The sequence below is a fragment of the Pan troglodytes genome, chromosome 23 (assembly GCF_028858775.2).
Source record: "Pan troglodytes isolate AG18354 chromosome 23, NHGRI_mPanTro3-v2.0_pri, whole genome shotgun sequence".
Lineage (NCBI taxonomy): Eukaryota > Metazoa > Chordata > Mammalia > Primates > Hominidae > Pan > Pan troglodytes.
The window spans coordinates 28,710,824-28,734,584 of NC_086016.1; the positions used below are offsets into that span (position 1 = coordinate 28,710,824).

General features: G+C 48.8%; 1 protein-coding gene, 1 non-coding gene and 1 pseudogene across 11 annotated transcripts in view; 1 reads left to right on the forward strand and 2 right to left on the reverse strand.

The window, feature by feature from the left end:
- TPST2 (tyrosylprotein sulfotransferase 2) overlaps positions 1-23,761 on the reverse strand; it is a 64,218-nt gene that overhangs the window by 20,340 nt on the left and 20,117 nt on the right. Inside the window, exon 1 of one of the 10 annotated variants that reach the window (XR_010156174.1) lies at positions 4,474-4,577. The exons of 5 other annotated variants lie outside the window; for them this stretch is intronic. Coding sequence is in view for 1 of the 5 variants with exons in the window: in XM_016939855.4 (XP_016795344.2) it covers positions 4,474-4,523 (50 nt within the window). In the remaining 4 variants the exon portion in view is untranslated. Of the gene's footprint in view, positions 1-4,473; positions 4,578-19,075; positions 19,489-23,761 lie in introns of those variants that run through there. 4 more of the 10 variants (XR_008541694.2, XM_063808269.1, XM_003317153.7 and 1 more) reach the window with 4 other exon arrangements.
- On the reverse strand, positions 9,074-9,184 carry MIR548J (microRNA mir-548j). Its single transcript, NR_035891.1, has one exon. It is a non-coding gene; the product is annotated as a microRNA mir-548j (primary transcript).
- On the forward strand, positions 14,341-15,110 carry LOC100608082 (high mobility group protein B1-like; annotated as a pseudogene).

Here is a 23,761-nt window from a genome sequence, read left to right on the forward strand (position 1 = left end):
CAGGATGGCAATAAACAGGCTGCAGGCTGTTGACTGCATTTCTTGGTCCTCCATTCCTTCCTATTCACTCACTCCTTTTCTCCATACCATTTTCCTATTCCTGAAATATCAGGCCAATTAGGACATCTAAACCCAGATGGAAAAGGGAACCAAGGTGTAACCACAGCAACTAGACCCCCCCACAGCAGGCCACCCCCAAACTATAGATACTCAAGCCCCGGCAATCCTGGGACATGGGCGGTCAATGATGTGAGGCCTGCTCTCTTGGAATAAACAAAACCAATTAGGATCCAGGCACTTGAAGCTCTTCCAGAGGCAGGATGGCTCGCCCAGCTGCCCTCAGACAGCTCTTGAAATACCAGCGAGCCCAAGAGGCCTGCCAGCCAGGCAGCTCCCATGGCCCACGAGCCCAGCCATCCCCCTCCAGGGAACACAGGCCCTTTCAGAGCAATGGAACAGGGTTGTCAGGGCTGTCAGTCATTTGGAGCTGTGCATCCAACATGCAGCTACCAGCCACATGTAACTATTTGAACTCACCTTATGCAACATTAAATACAATTAAGAATCCAGCTTCTCATTTGCACTAGCCACACTGCAAGTGCCCAGAAGCCACACGTGACCGGTGGCTACTGTACTGGACAGTGCACATTTAGGATGGGGTGGGCCAATGATGGCCCAATCCAACCCAGGGCCTGTTTTCAAAGCACCCTTGAACTAAGAATGATTTGTAAATTTTATCAAGGGAAGAGGGTGAAGGGAAGAGGAAGAGGAGAGAGAGGAGGAGGAGCAATGGCAATAGAAACCACATGAACACCACAAAATTGGAAACATTTACTATCTAGGCATTTATAGAAATTTGCTGACCTCTGCACTAGAACATTCCCATCACTGCAGAGTGTTCTGCTGGGCAGTGCTGATTAGAGGGCAAATGAGAGGGAGAGGTAGGAGTCAAAGAGCCTTCCTTTTTTTTTTTTGTTGAGATGGGGTCTCACGCTGTCCAGCCCAGGCTGGAGTGCAGTGGCATGATCTTGGTTCACTGCAGCCTTGACTTCCTCGAGCTCAAGCGATCCTCCCAGATCCTCCCATCTCAGCCTCCCAGGTATCCAGGACTACAGGTGCATGCCACCATGCCTGGCTAATATTTGTATTTTTGTGTAGAGATGGAGTCCTGCTATGTTGCCCAGGCTGGTCTCAAACTCCTGGACTCAAGCAATACTCTTGCCTGTGCCTCCCAAAGTGCTGGGATTTCAGGTGTGGGCCACTTCACCCAGCCCCTCCTTTTCTTGTAGGAGGAATATATTAAATACACAGCACCCCTGTGTATTTAACACCAAAGCAAGGGCTTTCCATGCCCTACCTGGTTTCATACTCACATCAGCCCAATCAGGCGGGTGGTGCCATGTTCTCCATTTTAAGCTAAGAAAGGCCCACGTGGGTGCAGGGTGAGCACGACTCTACCACACAGCAAAATCGCCAACAAATAGAAAAAAGACAAGACACTTAAGAAAAAAGACAAGAAGGAAATAAGACTCAACTGCTACCAGGTAACCAGGCAGGGGGTGGTACACGCCTGTAGTCCCAGCTACTCGGGAGGCCGAGGTGGGGGGATTGCTTGAGCCCAGGAGATCAAGGCTGCAGTGAGCTATGATCGAGCCACTGTACTCCACCTTGGATGACAGAATGAGACTGCCTCAAAACAAACAAACAAACAAAAAACATTGCTACCAGGGGTGGTACTCGGGTGGTAGGTGATATTTTTCTCCTAAAAACATAACTTGATGGTGTCATCTTATTGTCTTTCCATATGATAAAATAATAAAGTGACTAGTAATTTTTGAATTGTATGCCATACATGTTATGGGCCCAGACTGCTTGGGTTCAACATTCTGCTGTACCAGCTACTGGCTGAAGGACCTTGGCAAGTCACTTAGCCTCTCTGAGACTTGGTTTTCTCGTCTGTAAAATGGGGATGATAATACAGGTCAAGTAGCCCTAATCCAAAATTTCAAAATCTGAAATGCTCCAAAATCCAAAACTTGTTGAGTGCCAACATGATGCTCACAGAAAACGCTCATCGGATGTGGGGCATGGTGGTTTACACCTGTAATCCCAGCACTTTGGGAAGCCGAGGTGGGAGAATCACTTAAGCTTGGGAGTTCAAGACCAGCCTGGGCTGTTAATACAGCGAGACCCCATCTTGAAAGGAAAGGGAAGGGGAGGGGAGAGGGAGGGGGACAGGAGGGGCGGGGAGGGGAAGGGGGAGGACATGGCACCACCCGCCTGATTGGGCTGATGTGAGTATGAAACCAGGTAGGGCATGGGAAAGGAAAGGGGAAAGGTAAGGAAAGGAGAAAGAAAAGGAAAAAGAAAGAAAGAAGAAAGGAAGGAAGGAAAAAAGGAAGAAAAAGAAGAAAAGCAAGGAAGGAGAAAGAAAGAGAGAAAGAGAAGAAAGAAAGAGAAAGAGGAAGGAAGGAAGCAAGCAAGCAAGCTCATCAGAGCATTTTGGAGTATGGATGCTGAACTGATTAGTATGATGCAAATATTCCAAACTCAGAAAAAATTCAAGCTAGGTGTGGTAGATCATGCCTGTAATCCCAGCACTTTGAGGGCTGAGGCAGGAGGCTCGCTTGAGCCCAGGAGTTTGAGACCAGCCTGGGCAACAAAGTGAGACCCCATCACTACAAAAAAAATTTTTTTTTAATTAGCCAGGTGTGGTGGTGCTTGCCTGTAGTCCCAGCTAATTGGGATGCTGAGGCAGGAGGATCACTTGAACCCCAGAGGTCAAGGCTAAAGTGAGCCATGATCATGCCACTGCACTCCAGCCTCGGTGTCAGAGGGAGCCCCTGCCTCAAAAGAAAAAAAATCTGAAATCCAAAACCTTTCTAGTCCCAAGCATTTCAGATAAAGGGATACGCAACCTGTAACACCTCCTAGAAGGGCACTTTGAAATGTGCCTAGTGCAAATGAGAAACTAGTCTTGTAGGAGTGCTGGGAGGTATCAATAAATTAGGGCATGTCGGAACAGCACCTGGCCAAGAGCAAGTGCTACCTGTCTGCTGGCTCTTGTTTTCAGCAAATCCTTGTATGGTGGAGATTTTCATCCCCATCTGAGAAGTGAAGAAATTGAAGCTCCAAGAGATGGAGTGATTAGCAGAAGCCACACAACAAGTAAGAGGAAAGGCCAGTTTCCAAATGCGGTTCTGTCTCCAAGGTGCCAACCCTAGCGTGGTGTCATGCGGCTCATAAAACAGGGGCAGCAGCCAGGCACAGGGGCTCACGCCTGTAATCCCGGCACTTTGTGAGGCCGAGGTGGACAGATCACGAGGTTAGGAGATCGAGACCATCCTGGCCAACACAGTGAAATCTCCTCTGTACTAAAATACAAAAAATTAGCCGGGCATGGTGGCGCGTGGCTGTAATCCCAGCTACTCAGGAGGCTGAGGCAGGGGAATTGCTTGAACCTGGGAGGCAGAGGTTGCAGTGAGCCGAGATCATGCCACTGCACTCCAGCCTGGGTGACAGAGCAAGACTCCGTCTCAAAAAAAAAAAAAAAAAAAAGAAAAAAGAAAAAAATAATAATCAGATTAAGCCAGAATCGGTTGTTGGAAACAGAGGGGTTTCATTTCAGCAGGTGTGGTGACTCACACCTATAATCCCAGCACTTTGGGAGGCCGAGGCAGGTGGATCACGAAGTCAGGAGATCGAGACCATCCTGGCTAACACGGTGAAACCCCCCTCTCTACTAAAAAAAAAAAAAAAAAAAAAAAATTAGCCGGGTGTGGGGGATCGCGCTTGGGAGCTCCCAGCTACTCAGGAGGCTGAGGCAGGAGAATTGCTTGAACCTGAGAGGCAGAGGTTGCAGTGAGCCAAGATCGCGCCACTGCACTTCAGCCTGGGTGATGGAGCAAGACTCCATCTCAAAAAAAAAAAAAAACAAAAAACAAATGGGCAGCAAGAGACCATGGGAGGAAACTTTGCTCCCTCTTTCCATTGACCCTGAAATGCCCCTGGAAGGGAGGGGCTAATCAATCTAAGAGATCCCCTTAGACTCAGATTCATTCATTCCACCAATGTTTACTGAGCAAGTACCATGTGCGGGGCCCTGCTCAAGATACTGGGATACATCAAGGGCAACAGACAAAGGTTCCTGCCTTCATAGAGCTGACATTCCAGTGGGGAGCCAAGAAACCAGTGTGTGAGACAATGACACCAGTGATAAAGGCTCAGAAGCAAATGCCCATGATGAGAGGTGGAAGCATTCCACAGGGGTTAAAGAAGGAAAGAAGGGAGTGACATTTGCATTGAGACCACACTGAATTTTGGCTCAAATCTATAGGAACTTTCTAAATCATCATTTCTCCAAGCTCAGCAGATCAGGAGGTTCCCAAGAGAAAAGCGGCAGGGGGGCAGGGAGGGGACAACAGCGGGGAGCTGGCAGTGCACAAAGCCAGCTCAGGAGGTCACTGCACTTACAGAGTGGCCCTGGAGTAGGGCCCAGTGCCCACGTGCTCAGGCTCAGCCATCAGCCCTGCAATTCCTCCCCATGGGAACCAGCTCCCAACATTCCATTGCCATGGCTATTCCCAACCCTACCGGACCATGCTGACCACACCACCTCCCACCCACCACGCCCCAACCTTCTGCAGAGCTGGGGAGATGCAGGTCTCTTGGGCAGGGTCCCTGGGAATCGGGGACCTCTGACCTACTGCGGGGGGAAGCCAGCCAAGAAAGCCCTCCAGATTCCAATGGGGTGTGAGTAAGGGAAAAATAATTCTGAAGCTCTGGACACTGCTTGAGCATAAAAAGCATGAAGAGTGGTTCAAGAGGGAAAAAGGGCAGGGAGGCTGGCATGCAGCCTTAAAAATATTAGCTCAGGCCGGGCACGGTGGCTCACGCCAGGCATGGTGGCTCATGCCTATAATCCCGGCACTTTGGGAGGCTGAGGGGGATGGACTGCTACAGGAAAGGAGTTTGCGACCAGCCTGGAAAATAAGACAAAACCCTGTCTCTACAAAAGTTAGCTGGGCTTGATGATATACACCCATAGTCCCAGCTACTTGGGAGGCTGAAGTGGGAGGATGGCTTGAGCCTGGGAGGCAGAGGTTGCAGTGAGCCAAGATCACACCACTGCACTCCAATCTGGGTGACAGGGAGAGATTCTGCCTAAAAAACAAACAAACAAACAAAAAAACATTAGTTCAGACTTAGAGCCCTTATTATATACCAGGCACTGAACTAAGGGTTTTACATATATCATTGCATTTTGTCTTAACCATTGACCCTATTTGACCCTCCCTTATTAACCATCCATTTCCTGGGGCTCAGAGAGGTAAAGGAACCTGCCGAAGGCCATGCAGCTGGGAGGCAGGGGAACTAGAAGGAAAACTCAAGTCTCTCTCTTTCCAGAGCCTGTGTTCTCCTCCCTGTCTTGCTTTGCATTTTTTTTTACCTAAAACCATCAAAGCAGGGTCCCACACACTGTCCCAGTCTCCCATTCAGAGGCCTAGTTCAGCACTCTGTTAGGGACTAGCCAGGGGTGGGGACTGATGAGGCTGGGGGTCACATCCTGGCTCCCCCACTCAGAGGCTGGGTGTCCTGGGTCAATCTCAGGCAGCTCTCTGAGCCTCAGTGTTCTCATCTGAGAAATGGGAATAACACCTGGAAGAGTGTCATGGGAACTATGTAACTTCCATCAAGCCAGGCAGAGCCAGCATAAGAAAACTATTACCATTTAATTCTTTTCCTTTTCTTTTCTTTTCTTTTTCTGAGACAGGGTTTTGCTCTGTTGCTCAGGCTAGAATACAGCGGTGCAATCATGGCTCGCTGCAGCCTCAAACACCTGGGCTCAAGCGCATTCTCCCATCTCAGCCTCCCAAGTAGCTAGTGCACCACCATGCCCGGCTAATATTTTATTTTTTGTAGAAATGGGGTCTTAATACATTGTCCAGGCTGGTCTCAAACTCCTGGGCTCAAGTAATCCTCCTGCCTAGGCCTCTCAAAGTGCTGGGATTACAGGCATGGGCCACTACGCCTGGCCGCCTTTTGATGTTAGGATCAGTCATTACAGCACATGGATAAAGACTGGCAGGGACATACACACAAACTAAGGAATGCGTGGTCCGGTCAGGTGGGATCAGGGGTGACTTCTTCTCCCTGTTCGTTGTCATTTAGAGTCAAAATGTACAGGGCCAACTGTGCATTTTTACTCTAATGACAACCCTGGAGGGTGGGCGCTATTATTAGCCACGTTTTACCAAAGGGGAAACTGAGGCTTACAGAGGTGAAATGCTTTGTTGGAGGTCACACAGATGGTAACTGGTTGAGCCTGAACTGAAACTCAGGCTATCTGATGCCAGAACCCAAACTGTTCCCCCAACTTTCAACGACCCTGCTTTATCATCTCTCTTGGGGGTAGGCAAGCTTCTGTGAAGTCATAAAACCCATGTTTTTGGCTCTGTGGGCCACAAGGGCTCCACTGCGACTTTGCAACTGTAATGCAAACAACCAAGATGACACATACATGAAGGCAAGTGGCTGCGTTTCCATAAGACTAGTTACGAAAACAGGTGGTCAGCCAGATTTGTCCCGTGGGCATAGTTTGCCAACCCCCTGGTCTATATCACGAAAAGACACTATCAGCCAGGCGCAGTGGTTCATGCCTATAATCCCAGCACTTTGGGAGGCCAAGGCAGGCGGATCACCTGAGGTCAGGAGTTCGAGACCAGCCTGGCCAACATGGTGAAACCCCATCTCTACTAAAAATACAAAAATTAGCCGGGCATGGTGGCGGGCGCCTGTAGTCCCAGCTACTCGAGAGCCTGAGGCAGGAGAACTGCTTGAACCCGGGAGGCGGAGGTTGCAGTGAGCTGAGATTGTGCCATTGTACTCCAGCCTGGGTGACAACAGCGAAACTCCATCTCAAAAAAAAAAAAAAAAAGACACTATCAGCAGCACCTGCCCTCAGTGCAACCTGGGCAAACTCACAAAGCACAAATACAGTGAGCCGAGGTGGAAGCCAGTTTTGGTTCTGGGACTTTTCTCAGTAGGGACTGTGGGAGGACCCAGGTGGCCAGCCTTTGGTAAGAGAAAAATGTACAATTCGGGAAAACAAATAGTTGATTGAAATGAAAAAGAAGTGCACACTCATGCATAGGGAATCATCCAGCATCCTGTCTGTTGCCACGTAAGGACTAGCAGAGAGGCTTGTGTATGCCTGGCAGTTTTTTTTTTTTTTTTTTTTTTAAAGAGACAGGGTCTCCTTCTGTTTCAAAGGCTGGAGTGCAGTGGAGTGATCACTGTTCACTGCAGCCTTGAAACTCCTGGTCTCAAATATTCTGTCTGCCCCAGCCTGCCAAGTAGCTGGGACTACAGGCAAGTGCCACCATGCCCAGTTAATTTTTTATTTTTGTGGAGACGGGGTCTCACTATGTTGCCCAGGCCGGTCTGAGTTTAATCCTCCCACCTCAGCCTCCCAAAGTGCTAGGATTATAGGCATGAGCTACTGCACCTGGCTGGCAGTTTTATATACAGTCGCCCCTCGGTATCATAAGGGATTGTATTACAGAATATCCCTCGAATACCAGTATACATCAAGTCCCTTATATAAAATGATGTAATATTTGCATAAAACCTACACGTATCCTCCCATATACTTTAAATCAGTGCTAGATCAATTATACTACCTAATACAATGTAAATGCTATGTAGGTAGTTGTTACACTGTATTGTTTAGAGAACAATCACAGGACAAAAAAAGCCCTGTTAATCTTCAGTACAGTTGCGACCACCCATTTTTTCCCGAATATTTTTGATCCACTGTCGGCTGAATCCCCGCATGCAGAACCCATGAAGACGGACAGCCAACAATATATTTTGACCCTCGTGACAGGCTTGGAGGGTAGGCACTATTATTATTAGCCACGTTTTACAGAAGGGGAAACTGAGGCTTAGAGAGGTGAAGTGCTTTGTTGGAGACCACACAGATGATAAGTGGCTGAGTTTGATCTGGAACTCAGGTCTATCTGATGCCGGAACCCAAGCTCTTAACTACCTCTTCCAAATCTCGACCCCACCCCATACACAGATGGGGAAGCTGTGTGCCCCAGGTCAGACAGCTGCTCAGAGTAGTGCCTGGCTCAGACTCCTGGGCCATCTCCCAGTCTTGCCCCTGACACCTGGCACAGCCCCTGCTCAGGACTTCCTGCCCAGAAACACAGAGGGCCCCTGCCTGGTAAACAAGGCAAACAGGAAAGGGCCAGCGTGATCTTGTAGGGACTGGTGCTTCCTGAGCCCTCACCCCCACCCACCATGGGATCCTGTCTCTACTCCTCTGTCCAGAAGCTGTCAGAGGTGGGGGACTGAGCACAGGGGCAGGAATCCTCCACACCTGGCTGATTCCTAGCAATGCAGCCCTGGGTTGGGGGTCAGTGGGGAGGTGTTATCTAACTACTTTGTGCCTCACTTTCCTCATCTGGGAAATGGGGAGGCCATTAGCACTTGTGAAGACTAAATAAATAAACTTGCAGTGGCTCATGCCTGTAATCCCAGCACTTTGGGAGGCCAAGGCGGGTGGATCACCTGGGGTCAGGAGTTCGAGACCAGCATGGCCAACATGGTGAAACCCCGTCTCTGCTAAAAATACAGAAATTAGCCAGGCGTGGCGGTGAATGCCTGTAATCCCAGCTACTCGGGAGGCTGAAGCACAAGAATTGCTTGAACCCAGGAGGAGGAGGTTGCAGTGAGCCAAGATGGCGCCACTGCACTCCAGCCTGGGTGACACAGCAAGACTCTGTCTCACAATAAATAAACTCACATAAAGCACTCAGAACAGAGCTTTGTTGCTACCTGACTGTTATTCCTTCCCTTTAGGGTGGTGGTTAAACTTTGGTGTGCTTCTGAATAGCCCAAAACTTTAAAAGGCAGATTTCCTGGGGCCTGCCCTCAAATATTCTGATTTGGAAGAGGCAAGGTGGAGCTGAGGGAATTTGCATTTTAACGTGGAGCTGAGGGAATTTGCATTTTAACAAGCGCTGCCTCCCCTTGCCCCCTCTCTGTGAAATACCCCTTAGGGCACTGAACTCAGCGTTCTAGTAGGCTGGTGCAAAAGTAATGCAGTTTTTGCCATTGAAAGTAATATCAAAGACCGCAATTACTTTTGCACCAGCTAACTATTCACTGGCTGCCCACCTGGGCCAGGCTCAGGAATGCAATCGTCATGGAGTGCAGGGGTCAGGAGTGTAGACCTAAAGTTGGACAGACCCAGGGTGCGATCTTGGTGTGGCCACTCACCAGTGGCCTTGAGCCAGTGACTTCTTGTCTCTGAGCCTCACTCACCTGTTATAACGTTTAACATTTCCAAAATAAGTCTGAAAACGGCACCTACCTTGTGGAGCTGTTGTGAAGCTGGCAAAGAGTGTGAGCTCAGAGGCATCAGCTACAATTCTGTACCATTATTTATTAGGACGGACACAGTCCTGCCCATAATGAGTGTCACGGCCATCGAGCCGGCAGACAAGCAACCCAGTGGGATGGATGCCCAGACAGACTGGGGTGTGCAGGAGGCGGTGGGAACACGTTCAGGGCACGCTGGAGCACCCGGTGTCATGTCTTGCCCAGAAGACCTAATAACACCCAACAGACAGGCACCACCACAAAGTGGCATTGACTCCCACTGCAGGCCTCCCACGGCAACCCTGTGGGGGAGACAGCCCCTCTCTGGCTGGATCATGAATAAGAAATCCAGAGGTGGAATGGGCTGCTCACACTCTGCTCACACTCACACAGCAGGTGCAGGGCAGCATGAGGACTCAAACCCAGGTCTAATGGGTTCTTCCACCATTTTGTGCCATGGATCTCTTCAACCATCTGGTGAAATCTATGGGCCCCTTCCCAGAATAATGCTTTTAAATGGAATACAATAAACTATAGAGGATGAAAAGGAAACCAACATAGTAAACTTTGGCTAAGAATGTGATTACAAAAATTGCTGTGAAATATTATCTGTAACCTATCTGCTCCTTTATTAAAGCAATCAATAACAAGATCTAGTAGCAGACAGAATAATCACTGTCATCTGCAAGCAGACACATCTGTGGCACCTAAAATGTGATATAAAAATATGGGCCAGGCGCAGTGGCTCATGTCTGTAATCCCAGCACCTTGGGAGGCCGAGGTGGGCGGATCACCTGAGGTCAGGAGTTCAAGACCAGCCTGGCCAACATGGTGAAACCCCGTCTCTACTAAAATACAAAAAAATTAGCCGGGCGTGGTGGCAGGCACCTGTAATCCCAGCTACTTGGGAGGCTGAAGCAGGAGAATCACTTGAATCCGGGAGGCCGAGGTTGCAGTGGGCCGAGATCGCGTCATTGCACCCTAGCCTGGGCGACAAGAGCGAAACTCCATCTCAAAAAAAAAGTGTGGTTTCTATTGGTGATGCGAGTGCTGCCACTACTACTGTGATTCATCACCTATGTTGTCACCTGGAGGAAATGTTAAACTAGGGTCAATAAAGATGTAATTTTCCCCCCATCCAAATTCCTAGGCCCCCGAATGCAGCCTGGAACCCCAATTAAGAATCGCTGCCAGCATCTGGCTCTGTTATGGACACACAATCTATGGCTGTTAGGGCCAGGGAGCCATGGTCCTGCCTCAGGAGTCTAGATTCACCTTCCCTCCCATTCCTGCCCGTTTCCTCGCCCCACCATCAAACACAAGAGCAGTAGGGATTTGCACCAGAAACACTTGATGGCATATTGTGGAGCATGGTTTGCATGTTCTGATTTTATTTTAAGAAGTAAAAGTGGCCAGGAGCAGCGGCTCATGCCTGTGATCCCAGCTGCTCACAAAGCTGAGGCAGGAAGACAGCTTGAGCCCAGGAATTTGAGACCCAGCCTGCGGCTATCAACATAGCAAGCCCCAAATATAAGTAGGTAGGAGATGGCAACTGTTATAAAAGAACCATGGCTCCTCTCCACGCTGGCATCACACACTGGCATGTGACCTTGGCTACTAAGTTAGCAGTGTGAAGGCCAACAGGGACCAAAGTGGGGGTGACCCTGGCAGAGGCACTGTACACATGGCCCTGAGGGAAAGCAAACATCCGCAGTGGATGAGGGGAGGCACAGGCAGGTGGTCAGAGTCCCATGCTGCCAGCCAGACTGGGCGTGCACCTGCATCTACCCCAGACCCTTGGCAGCATCACCTCCACTCTCTGGGCCTGAGTTTCCTCATCTGTAAAATGGGCCCAATAATTCTTACTAGCGATACTGCTGTGAGGATTAAGTGAGATAGGGGCTTAATAAGGGAAAGATCAGAGGGGTGTGGCTAATGCCTTGCAGCTCTTCAATAACTGTGAGTCCCATCTGAATCTACCGATGAGAAATCAGCAGTGGTGAGCAGGAAAAGTGGGGAAAGGAGATTGGCAAGCTCTAGACTGTGCCAGGCTTTGAATGCCAGGTAAGGAGCTTGGAGTTATCCTGGGGACGGTGGGAAATTGTGAGCATTGGTCTGGTTGTGACCTGGGAGGGGACACAGGCTCTCTCTGGTGTAGGATGCCTGAAAAGACAAGGGCTGGAGGCCAAGTGATAGCTGCTGGGGGACCCAGGGAGCCATCTCAAAGAAGAGAGATGGGGTCAGACGTGGTGGCCCATGTCTGTAATCTCAGCACTTCAGGAGGCCGAGGAGGGAGGATTGCTTGAGCTCTGGAGTTCAAGACCAGCCTGGGCAATGTAGTAAAGCTCCATCTCTACAAAAAAATTAAAAATTAGCCGGGTGTGGTGGCATGCTCCTGTAGTCCCAACTACTTGGGAGGCTGAGGCCAGAGGATCACTTGGGCCCAGGAGGTCAAGACTGCAGTGAGCTGTGATCACACCACTGTACTCCGGCCTGGTTGACAGAGGGAGACTCCGTCTCAAAAATATATATATTTTATATAAAATTTATATATTATATAAAAATTATTATATAAAAAAATATATAATACACACACACACACACACACACACACACATATATATGTCACCCAGGCTGGAGTGCAATGGAGCAATCACAGCTCACTGCAACCACCATCTCCCAGGTTCAAGTGATTCTCCTGCCTCAGCCTCCTGAGTAGCCGGGATTACAGGCACTGGGCCACAACACTGGCTAATTTTTTGTATTTTTAGTAAAGACAGGGTTTCATCATGCTGACACCAGGCTGGTCTCCAACTCCTGACCTTAAGTGATCTGCCTGCCTCGGCCTCCCAAAGTGCTGCGACTACAGGCATGAGCCACTGTGCTTGGCCTCGAACAAAACAAAACAAAACAAAAAAATTAAAAAGGAGGGAGATGGGAGGAGAGAAGGGAGAAAGCAGCAAAGGAGACAATGTGGGCAGGAGGAGGATGTGATGTGGAGAGAGCCCCCTACTGTGGTCCTCACACATGACTCACTGGCTGGACAGACAAATCATAGCTTCTCTTGGGGTGGGCTTGCTGGTCTCATCCGTCAGATGGAGAGACAGAGAGAAGGAAGGGACAGAGTGGTGGGGGAGACCCTGGCCACCCTAGGGAGAGCAAAAGGCTTGCCTGGCAGGGCAGGAACAGGGTGAGGCAAGCAGGGCATTGTCCTTGAGCACAAAAACTCAACGGGGTGCCAAAAAACTCAGTAACCAAGATCAATAATGTTTCAATGCAATCTTTTTTAGATTAGTGGAAAAAAATCCATGACAAACAAAAAATATAAAGTGCTTAAATAGGACAAGTGATGTTGTGCTATGCTAAGCCACACTGGAGCCAAGGCAGAAAGAAAAAAATCAGTAATACTGATCCTGACATTATTTACAATTTTTATATGTTGTTTTTCATGGATATTTTTGCATTTAGATTGTTTCATAACAGCTTTACTGAGGGACAATGCACATATCATATAACTCACCTATTTAAAGTGTACAGTTCATGGGCCCGGCGCAGTGGCCCACGCCTGTAATCCCAACACTACGGGAGGCCGAGGCAGGCGATCACCGGAGGTCAGGAGTTCGTGACCAGCCTGGCCAACATGGTGAAACCCTGTCTCTACTAAAAATACACAAATTAGCAGGGTGCAGTGGCAGATGCCTGTAATCCCAGCTGCTCAGGAGGCTGAGGCAGGAGAATCGCTTGAACTTGGGAGGCAGAGGCTGCAGTGAGCCAAAATCGCGCCACTGCGCTCCAGCCTGGACAACAGAGCAAAACTCCATCTCAAAAAAAATAAAAAAATAAAGTGTACAGTTCAATGGTCTTTAGTATAATCACAGGGTTTAATATATTCACAGGTTTCTAGTATGTTCAGAGTAGTACACTCACAGAGTTTTCGTATAGTCATAGTCAATTTTGCTACATTTTCATCACCCAAAGAGAAACCTCGTACCCTTACGTATCAAACTGTAACCCCCTTCTCCTCCCAGCCCCAGGAGACCACTACTCTACTTTCCGTCTCTATGAGTTCGCCTATTCTGAACATTTCATAAAAATAGAATCACACAAAGCATGTTCTCTAATGACCAGCTTTTTCCACTTAGCACACTCTGTTCAAGGTTCATCCGTTAGTTTTGATTTTTCAAATTTTGCATTAAAATATTATCTTGATCACTTGATCATCCCCTGCTGCCTAGGGCTCTCCCAGGTCAAACCCTGGTTTCTGCAAACCCCCACTTAACAGCAGGGTTCTATTCACACCTTCACGCAGGAGCCAGGGAGCTTGGGGCTGCCAGAAACCTCCTAGCCTGGAGAGCAGGGCCTTCTAGGAGCCTCTGAGGAAATCCACACGGTGTGACAGACCGGGTATAGGAGCATATCATATCAATGTATATGTATCATATACATATCAATGCTGTAATACGATAAAAAATAAGAGAAGATGATTTCTAGATTTGATGCATAACTTTGGGTCCTTGAGCTTGGGAATGCAGAGCCAGCAGTGGCCTCGGAGAAAGCCTGGGCGAGCTCAGAAAGGAGAGTGTGGCCAAGGTCACACAGCAAGTTAATGGCACGGCCAGGCCTGAACACCTGGCTGGGTTCTTCCCATGTACCCAGAGGCCTTCTCTGCCGGCATCATGCTGGCTTGCTCTCCTAACAAGATACGGTAGGATGGTCTCCTGGTTAAAGTGTGGCTCCGGAGTCAGGCTACAGATGCTGGCTACAGAGCTACATGACTTTGGGCAAGACACTTAACCTCTGTGGTCATCAGGTTCCTCATTTGTAAAATGAGAATCATATTGCAGCAGTGCCATATGACTTTTGTAAGGATTAAATAAGATATTGCGCATTGCAGTACACTGAGCTCCACAGAGACAGCGCCGGGGCAAGTGAGAGCCGGACGGGCACTGGGCAACTGTGCCTCGCTGAGGAAAAATAACTAAACATGGGCAAAGGAAATCCTAAGAAGCTGAGAGGCAAAATGTCATCACATGCATTTTTTGGGCAAACTTGTCGGGAGGCGCATAAGAAGAAGCACCCAGATGCTTCAGTCAACTTCCCAAGAGTTTTCTAAGAAGTGCTCAGAGAGGTGGAAGACCATGTCTGCTAAAGAGAAAGGAAAATTTGAAGATGTGGCAAAGGCGGACAAGGCCCGTTATGAAAGAGAAATGAAAACCTATATCCCTCCCAAAGGCGAGACAAAAAAGAAGTTCAAGGATCCGAATGCACCCAAGAGGCCTCCTTTGGCCTTCTTCCTGTTCTGCTCTGCGTATCGCCCAAAAATCAAAGGAGAACAGCCTGGCCTGTCCATTGGTGATGTTGCGAAGAAACTGGGAGAGATGTGGAATAACACTGCCGCAGATGACAAGCAGCCTTATGAAAAGAAGGCTGCGAAGCTGAAGGAAAAATACGAAAAGGATATTGCTGCATATCGAGCTAAAGGAAAGCCTGATGCGGCAAAAAAGGGAGTTGTCAAGGCTGAAAAAAGCAAGAAAAAGAAGGAAGAGGAGGAAGATGAGGAAGACGAAGAGGCTGAGGAGGAAGAAGATGAAGATGAAGATGATGATGAAGAATAAGTTGGTTCTAGCGCAGTTTTTTTTTTCTTGTCTATAAAGCATTTAACCCCCCTGTACACAACTCACTCCTTTTAAAGAAAAAAATTGAAATGTAAGGCTGTGTAAGATTTGTTTTTAAACTGTACAGTGTCTTTTTTTGTATAGTTAACACACTACCGAATGTGTCTTTAGATAGCCCTGTCCTGATGGTATTTTCAATAGCCGCTAACCTTGCCTGGTACAGTATGGGGGCTGTAAATTGGCATGGAAATTTAAAGCGGGTTCTTGTTGGTGCACAGCACAAATTAGTTATATATGGGGATGGTAGTTTTTTCATCTTCAGTTGTCTCTGATGCAGCTTATACGAAATAATTATTCTGTTAACTGAATACCACTCTGTAATTGCAAAAAGAAAAAGTTGCAGCTGTTTTGTTGACATTCTGAATGCTTCTAAGTAAATACAATTTTTTTATTAGAAAAAAAAAGATATTGCATGTGAAGCACTTAGTTCCACGCCTAGCAAACAGCAGGTGCTCTAGGTCTTATCATCATTATTACTATTATTAGTATCTGGAATCTAGCATCTCATGGAGAGTCCTTTGTAGGACATGGAATGCTATCCCAGCAGGCACAGGAAGGAAAATTTAGGCTTAGGTACTAGGGAGCCATGGCAGATGTTTGAGCAGTGGGTGAGCAGCATGACTTTGAAGCTGCATAGGGCTGGCCACCAGTCCAGTACCCACCTACAGGGAACATCTTTGCCAAGGTCCTTCCTCGCAGGCTCCAAATCCCTGGCAGTCCTCCCAGTGCTGCTGGGCAAAGCCAGAGCACAACTCCCACAGGCTACACCCCCTGACATTTCCAGCCTTGTTTGCTTCCTGGGTGCCAGCCGGGCTGGTGAACACCAAGCAGTCAACAAGCTGGGGGACTTGAAGCAGCCCACACAGCCTCAATCCAGAGATACAAAGACCAGGAGGCCCAGAGGCCCGGCGGGGGCCGCAGGGTGGCAGAGGAGAAACTGTCCTTATTTTGGAGTCATGAAGGCAAGCCTAGCTCCTCCTTTGCTGTGTGACCTTGGGAGAGTCCCTTTCCCTCTCTGAGCTCCAGTCTGCCCATATGCGAGAAGGTCTTATCTGCTTCTGTATGCTTAGGGGCTGCTGGAGAGATGCAACACAATAAAACAACAATGGTGTCCTTTGGCAGCACCCTCACCATGAGCCAGACACTGTGCTGAACGTTCCAGGTGTGTAACTTCACTAACCCCTCACAGCTCTACAAGCCAGTCCATGTGCCATTTCTACTTTTAAGATGCACCTAATTGCTCAACTCATTGGTACAACCTCTATATTACAAACTGGAGGGAGAAGGCATAAGTCTCTTTGGAGTAAAAGATTCAATCCTATGTTCTTCCCCCTTTTCTAAGAGGTAACTGCTGTTGATCAGTTTGGAGGGGAGCCATCTACACTTGCTTTTTCTTTTCTTTTCTTTCTTTTTTTTTTTTTTTTTGAGACTGACTCTCACTATGTCACCCAGGCTGGAGTGCAATGGAGCGATCTCAGCTCACTGCAACCTCCGCCTCCCAGGTTCAAGCGATTCTCCTGCCTCAGTTTCCTAAGTAGCTGGGATTACAGACATGTGCCATCATTTCCAGCTAATTTTGTACTTTTAGTACAGACAGGGTTTCACCACGTTGGTCAGGCTGGTCTCAAACTCTCGACCTCAAGTGATCTGCCCGCCTCGGCCTCCCAAAGTGCTGGGACCAGGGGCGATTTTGCCATTCAGGGAACCATCGGTAATGTCCAGAGATAGTTTTGGTGTTACAATTAGGGATCATCTCATGGGTAGAGCCCACGGATGCTGCTAAACATCTTACAATGCCCAGGTAATCCCCAGCACAAAGAATCATCCAGTCCCAAATGTCACTAGTGCCAAGGTTAAGAAGTCCTGGATTCTACATAGCCTCCTGAAACTGACTGGGTTCACTGAACATGAGGTCTTTCCGTGTCAGCATGTTTGTTCTATCATCCAGGAAACACTGCTTGAGCACCTACTGTGTGCCAGGCCTTGTTCTAGCACCGGGGCCAAATCAGTAAACAAGACAAAGCCCCAGCCTCCAGAGGGCACTGATATCCTTCCAGAAGAAAAGACACATCAACATGCAACACCTTGATGGACCTCCTTCCCTCCCTCTTCTTCTTTTTTTTTTTTTTTAAGACAGAGTCTCACTCCAGCCCAGGCTGGAGTGCAGTGGCGTGATCTCAGCTCACTGCAAGCTCCGTCTCCCGGGTTCACACCATTCTCCTGCCTCAGCCTCCCAAGTAGCTGGGACTACAGGCACCCGCCTCCACGCCCAGCTATTTTTTTTGTATTTTTAGTAGAGACGGGGTTTCACCGTGTTAAGCCAGGATGGTCTCAATCTCCCGACCTTGTGATCCACCCGCCTCGGCCTCCTAAAATGCTGGGATTACAGGCGTGAGCCACCACGCCCGGCCCTCCCTCCCTCTTCTTAATTGTTCCAGAGCATCCCAGCAGGAACAACACACCATTCAGTTAGCCAAGGCCTTCTGACAGACATGTAAGCTGCTTTCATCTTCTTGCAATGACATACCATCACAAAGGACCATGCCTCCTTGTGCCCATGCATGAAAGGTGCCCTAGGGCCTTACTAGGGTCTTGCAAGCAGTAAGGCCACCTGGGAGGCTGCTAGTCCCATGCCTTAGAAGGTACTTAACCAGCTTTTTAACCAGACCCCAGGTGTTTCCATGCACAATACGATTTGAGAAGCACAGCTCTAGGTAGCTACCTGTAGGGGATCGACGGGCTCAGGGGCCACTCTCCCTTTATATTTCAGCAGATACTGCCGAAGTGCCCTCCCAAAGACCCTCCTGCCAGCAGTCTGCATGTTCCCCTTCTGCACCAACTTTGTGTTGCCGGAGGTTGCCGTTTTTGCCAAGCTGACGATTCCTCCCATTTTCCAACTATGGAGACTGAGGCTGAACGAGGTTGTCTAGACAACCAGCGCCAGGGGCCAATGACCTCTAAGGCCTCTCCCAGTTCTGACTTTCAGGATCTGGCCACAGCCTAGGTGTCTTCGTACCAGCCTCCTGATCAACCACTCTCACTCTCAGTAGCTGCTTGGAGCAGGAAGGAGGAAAGGTTACAGCTCACCCAGCAAAGGAAGCAGAGTTCCTGAGGGAGAGAGCAGGCTTAGTGGGCTGGACATCTGTGAGCACCACTGGCGAGGCTGCTCCTATGCCCGTTCATGTCCAGTCATGCAGGACGGAGGAGCAGGCTGGGGACAGCGCAAGCCTTGCCCCGTCATGAATAACAGGTAACGCCGGAGGGCCGAGCAGAGGAGGGAAAGTGCTCCAGGGCCAAGAAGCCAGATGAGGCCCCAACTTTGCTCTCACCAGTTGCACATCTTAGCCTCAGTTTCCTCCCCATAAAAATGGGCTCCTACCACTCACTGCAGAAGGCTGCAGTGAACACTTATGCACAGATCAGTCAACAAACAGCAGCCACCACCTGAAGCCTTGCCTTGGGCCGGTGCTCTCTTACTTTTATTCAACTTACTATAGCCTCACAGCAGCCGACTGGCACTGTTATTCTCCCCATTTGACAAATGGGGAAATTGAGGCCCAGAGAGGTGCAGTGCTCTGCCCTTGATCGAACACTGAGTTATAGCCATGGGAGGGGTATCCTTGGACCTGCAAAGTCAGCATTACTCATCTGAATTCTGCCTCTGTGGAGCTGTGTGGCCCTGGGCAAGCTGCTTCACCTCTCTGAGCCTCCACTTTCTCAGCAGTGAAATGAGGACATAACACACAGAGTGGAGAGGGGAAGCCATCTGCAAACAGAGAATACTGTCTGCAGACCCCCCACTGAGACTTCATAATGCCACCTCCAAAACACCCAGCCCAGGAAGACCTGTCACCTGTGGGCATCTCTGATCTTTCCTGAGCTCTAGCTGCAACATGGGCCAGGCCATGCAAAGCTGGCAGCCCCCAGAGAGGGAAAGCCACTTGCTCTAGTTGACACAGCTGGTAAGTAGTAGAGAGCAGAGCCAAGCAGCAAGAGATGAGGTTTCAAACCTGAGAGCGGTACAGGCAGCAGCCAGGGTGGAGGCGAGGGTCAGGCTCGAGCTGGCAGGTGTCTGGAGTGGGGACCACCAGGAGCTGGCAGACCCTTGGTGGCCAAGGTCTCTCTCCTGCTGGCTTTTAGCTGGGAGGCTCCTTTGAAGGATCAGTCAGCCTTGCGATGGGCCTGCCTCTCCTAAAGGCTCCTCCCTCTTCTGGATCCAGTCTTGTTGCTCACCTGTGGACTGGCAGCGGGCACCTCCTCTCTGGGGAATCAGGGCTTCTCTTGGCGGCTGTGGCTCAGGTCTCCTAGGCCATGCAGTCTCCCTGTGGCCAGACTTGCCCTGGTCTCCGGAATTCCCTCTTGTCATTTTGGCCAGAGGATGTCAGCCCCTGCCTAAAACCTTCCACAGAATTCTAGCTCCTTCCTGTAGTTTGTAACAGCGCCACCCAATAGAAATGCAGTGTGAGACACACTTCAAATTCTCAGTTTTCCAGTAGCTATGTTACAGAAGTAAATTTAATAACATTTTATTTAACTCAATATATATAAAATATTATCAATCAATATAAACATTACTGAGATAGTTTATAGTCTTTTTTTTTTTAATTACTTAGTCCTTGAAACCCAGGGTAAAACTACTTTCAGCACATCTCAATTTGGATGCTAAATTCTCAGTAGAAATAGCTAATCTGTACAGAGATTTCATAAAATTGATAGTTGAACAAAGTACATCCACACACCCTAACTGTTGTACACACACTTAAAAGTTTTCCAAGAATGGGAATGAGTATCTGTTCTGAAATTAAAATAAAGACTTGAAATTCAGTTCCTCAGCCACAGCAGCCACATTTCGAGGGCTCTGCAGCCACACGTGGTTTGTGGTTGACGTGGTGGGCATGAAGGTTAATAAACTCCTGGCCAGGCACGGTGGCTCATGCCTGTAATCCCAGCACGTCGGGAGGCTGAGGCAGGCAGATTACCTGAGGTCAGGAGTTAGAGACCAGCCTGGACAACGTGGTGAAACCCTGTCTCTATTAAAAATACAAAAATTAGGCTGGGTGCGGTGGCTCACGCCTGTAATCCCAGCACTTTGGGGGGCCGAGGAAGGCGGATCACAAGGTCAAGGGATCGAGACCATCCTGGCCAACATAGTGAAACCCCGTCTCTATTAAAAATACAAAAATCAGCCAGGCGTAGTGACACGCACCTGTAGTCCCAGCTACTCGGGAGGCTGAGGCAGGAGAATCACTTGAACCTGGGAGGCAGAGGTTGCAGTAAGCTGAGATCGCGCCACTGAACTCCAACTTGGTGACAGAGCAAGACTCTGTCTCAAAAAAAAAGAAAAAGAAAAAGAAAAAAAAATACAAAAATCAGCTGGGCATGGTAGCAGGCGCCTGTAATCCCAGCTGCTCGGGAGGCTGAGGCAGAAGAATCACTTGAACCCGGGAGGCGGAGTTTGCAGTGAGCCGAGATTGAGCCACTGCACTCCGGCCTAGATGACAGAGTAAGACTCTGTCTCAAAGTCAGTAAATAAACAAACAAACAAACAAACAAACTCCTTAAGGCCAGGACAACACTCCCAATCCCTCTGCTCTCCTCTCTTCCCCCGCTCATATCGTATTGTAATTGTCCATCTTGGAGTTTCTCAGTCTCTGCACTATAGACATTTGGACCAGATCATTCTTTGTGGGAGTATGGGGTGGGGCTGTCCCGTGCATTGTAGGATGTTTAGCAGCATCCCCGGCCTCTACCAAGGAGATGCCAGTAGCATCCCCTCCCTGAGTCCTGACAACCAAAAATGTCCCCAGGCATTGCTGACTGCCCCCTGGGGGTGCAGTCATCCCCATCAAGAACACTGGTCTATTGCGGGGTGAGAGGGGGTGAGACTAAGCCGATTCTTTCCATCTCCCAGGTACCTGTCCAGTGCCTGATGCACAAAGGTGCCCAAGCCTGTACCTGAACAGAAGAGGCTTACTCCACCCTGAGACTCACCTCTTCCAGGAAGCTTTCCACAATGCCTTAGCCCAGTTAGTGTTTCTGCTGGGATCCCACAGCCCCCTGCGCTCACCACTGGTGCAGTCCCCTCCAAGGGTAGGAAATGGGCCTTGCTCACTGTGTATTTTCAAGGCCTAGCCTGGAAGTTGGTATACAGACCTGAGAAACAGGGATGACTTAGGTTGAAAGCCATGCAAGGCCAGTTTTGCCCATTTTAATTCAGGGCTTCCTCATCCCAGCAAAGGTGCTAATATCAGTCACAGTTCCATCTATACACCAGGCAATGAGCTAATATCCACAGGATTTAGAGAGGGAAACTGAGGCTCACACACGTGAAGCTTGTCCTGGATTCCAATGACCTTGAGGCTTAAAATTCCCGGTTCCTCCTCTTATGGATCAAATGAAGTCATGCATGAAAAAAGATATTTGTAATACATCTCAAACAAATATTTATACTGAGAACATATAAAGAGTTCTGTGAAATCAATTTAAAAAAGGACAGGCAACACAACAGAAAAATGGGAACGTCTGAAGACATACTTCATAAAAGAGGTTATCTAAGTGGTCAATAAGCATATGAAAGGTGCTCAAACTCCTATCCATCGGGGAAACAAATGCAAATTTAAAGTACATTGTGGGATCATTACATAACTAAATAACTAAAAAAAGAAAAGGATACCAAGTGTTGGCAAGGATGTAATGCAACCAGAACTTTCATACTCTGCTGGCAGGAGGGAAACCTGGTTCAACCCCTTTGGAAAACTCTGGCTTAACTGAGACAAAGCCTGAATGTGCACCTTCTCTACAACCCAGCATTTCTACTGCTGATTATACATCCATGAGAAATGCATTCAACTGTTCACCGAAGGGCACATATCAAAATGTTCCCGGTGGCATGATCGTTAATTGCCCCCAACTGGACACTATCCAAATGCCCATTGGCAATAGAATGGATAAACAAGTAAATACAAATAAACAGATATATACTAAACAGCCAGGAGAAAGAACAAGCCAGAACCTTACGCAATAACAACACCTGTGATGAGCGAAACAAGTCGGCACAAGAGAGACCGTAACGCGTGGTTCTGTCAGAGGCACTGGAACCACAGCAACTCCATCTCTCCAGCACGGGCTGGGTAAATGAGGCTGAGACCTGCTGGGTTGCATTCCCAAGAGGTCAGGCATTCTTTGTCACAGAGACAGGAAGTCAGCAGGACTGGTTTCACAAGATACAGGTCGTAAAGACCCCATTAATAAAACATGATGCAATAAAGAAGCCGGACAAAACCGCCAAAACCAAGATGGCAACAAAAGTGACCTCTGATCATCCTCACTGCTCATTATAGGCCAATTATAATGCATGAGCGTGCTAAAAGACACTCCCACCACCAGCGCCATGACGTTTACAAACGCCATAGCAATGCCAGAAGTTACCCTATATGGTCTAAAAAGGTGAGGAACCCTTAGTTCTGGGAACTGCCCACACCTTTCCCCTTATTTAGCATATGATCAAGAAATAACCATAAATATAGCCAACCAGCAGTCCTCTGGGAGGCTCTGTCTATGCAGTAGCCATTCTATTGTTTGTTTACTTCCTTAGTAAACTTGCTTTCACTTTATGAACTCATCCTGAATTCTTTTTTTTTTTTTTTTTTTGAGATGGAGTCTCGCTCTGTCTCCCAGGCTGGAGTGCAGTGGCCCGATCTCGGCTCACTGCAAGCTCCGCCTCCTGGGTTCACGCCATTCTCCTGCCTCAGCCTCCCGAGTAGCTGGGACTACAGGCGCCCGCCACCACGCCCGGCTAATTTTTTGTATTTTCAGTAGAGACGGGCTTTCATCGTGTTAGCCAGGATGGTCTCGATCTCCTGACTTGGTGATGCGCCCGCCTTGGCCTCCCAAAGCGCTGGGATTACAGGTGTGAGCCACCGCGCCCAGCCTCACCCTGAATTCTTTCTTGCACAACGTCTAAGAACCCTCTCTTGGGGTCTGGATCGGGACCCCGTTCCAGTAACAGTTCCATGGATACAAAGTACAAACACAGGTGAAATTCTAGGGGGAGATGTCAGGATGGTGGTTACCCCGGTGGGGCAAGGGGTAACTGCAGGGGGAGCAAGGTGTCCTGGGGCAGGGAGGGGTGCTATGTACGTTCAGCTATTGATCCAGGTGCTGGTCACACAGACACATTCATCTTTTGAAAATTCATTGAGCTGTATGCGTATGAAATATGCATTTTTCTGTATACATGTTAGACTTGAATAAAAATAGTCTTAATGAATCACACTTTCAGCAAGCTTGGTGGCTCACACCAACACTTTGGGAGGCTGAGGCAAGAGGATCACTTCAAGGCCAAGAGCTGGAGGCTGCAGTGAGCCATGGTTACACCACTGCACTCCAGCCTGGGCAACAGAGAGACTTTGTCTCCTAAAAAAAAGAAAATTAATGGCCTGGCACGGTGGCTCATGCCTGTAATCCCAGCACTTTGGGAGGCTGTGGCAGGAGGATCACCTGAGGTCAGGAGTTCAAGACCAGCCTGGCCAACATGGTAAAACCCTGTTTCTACTAAAAAATACAAAAATTAGCCGGGCGTGGTCGCAGGCACCTGTAATCCCAGCTACTCGGGAGACTGAAGCAGGGAGAACTGCTTGAACCTGGGAGGTGGAGGTTGCAGTGGGCCGAGATCATGCCACTGCACTCCAGCCTGG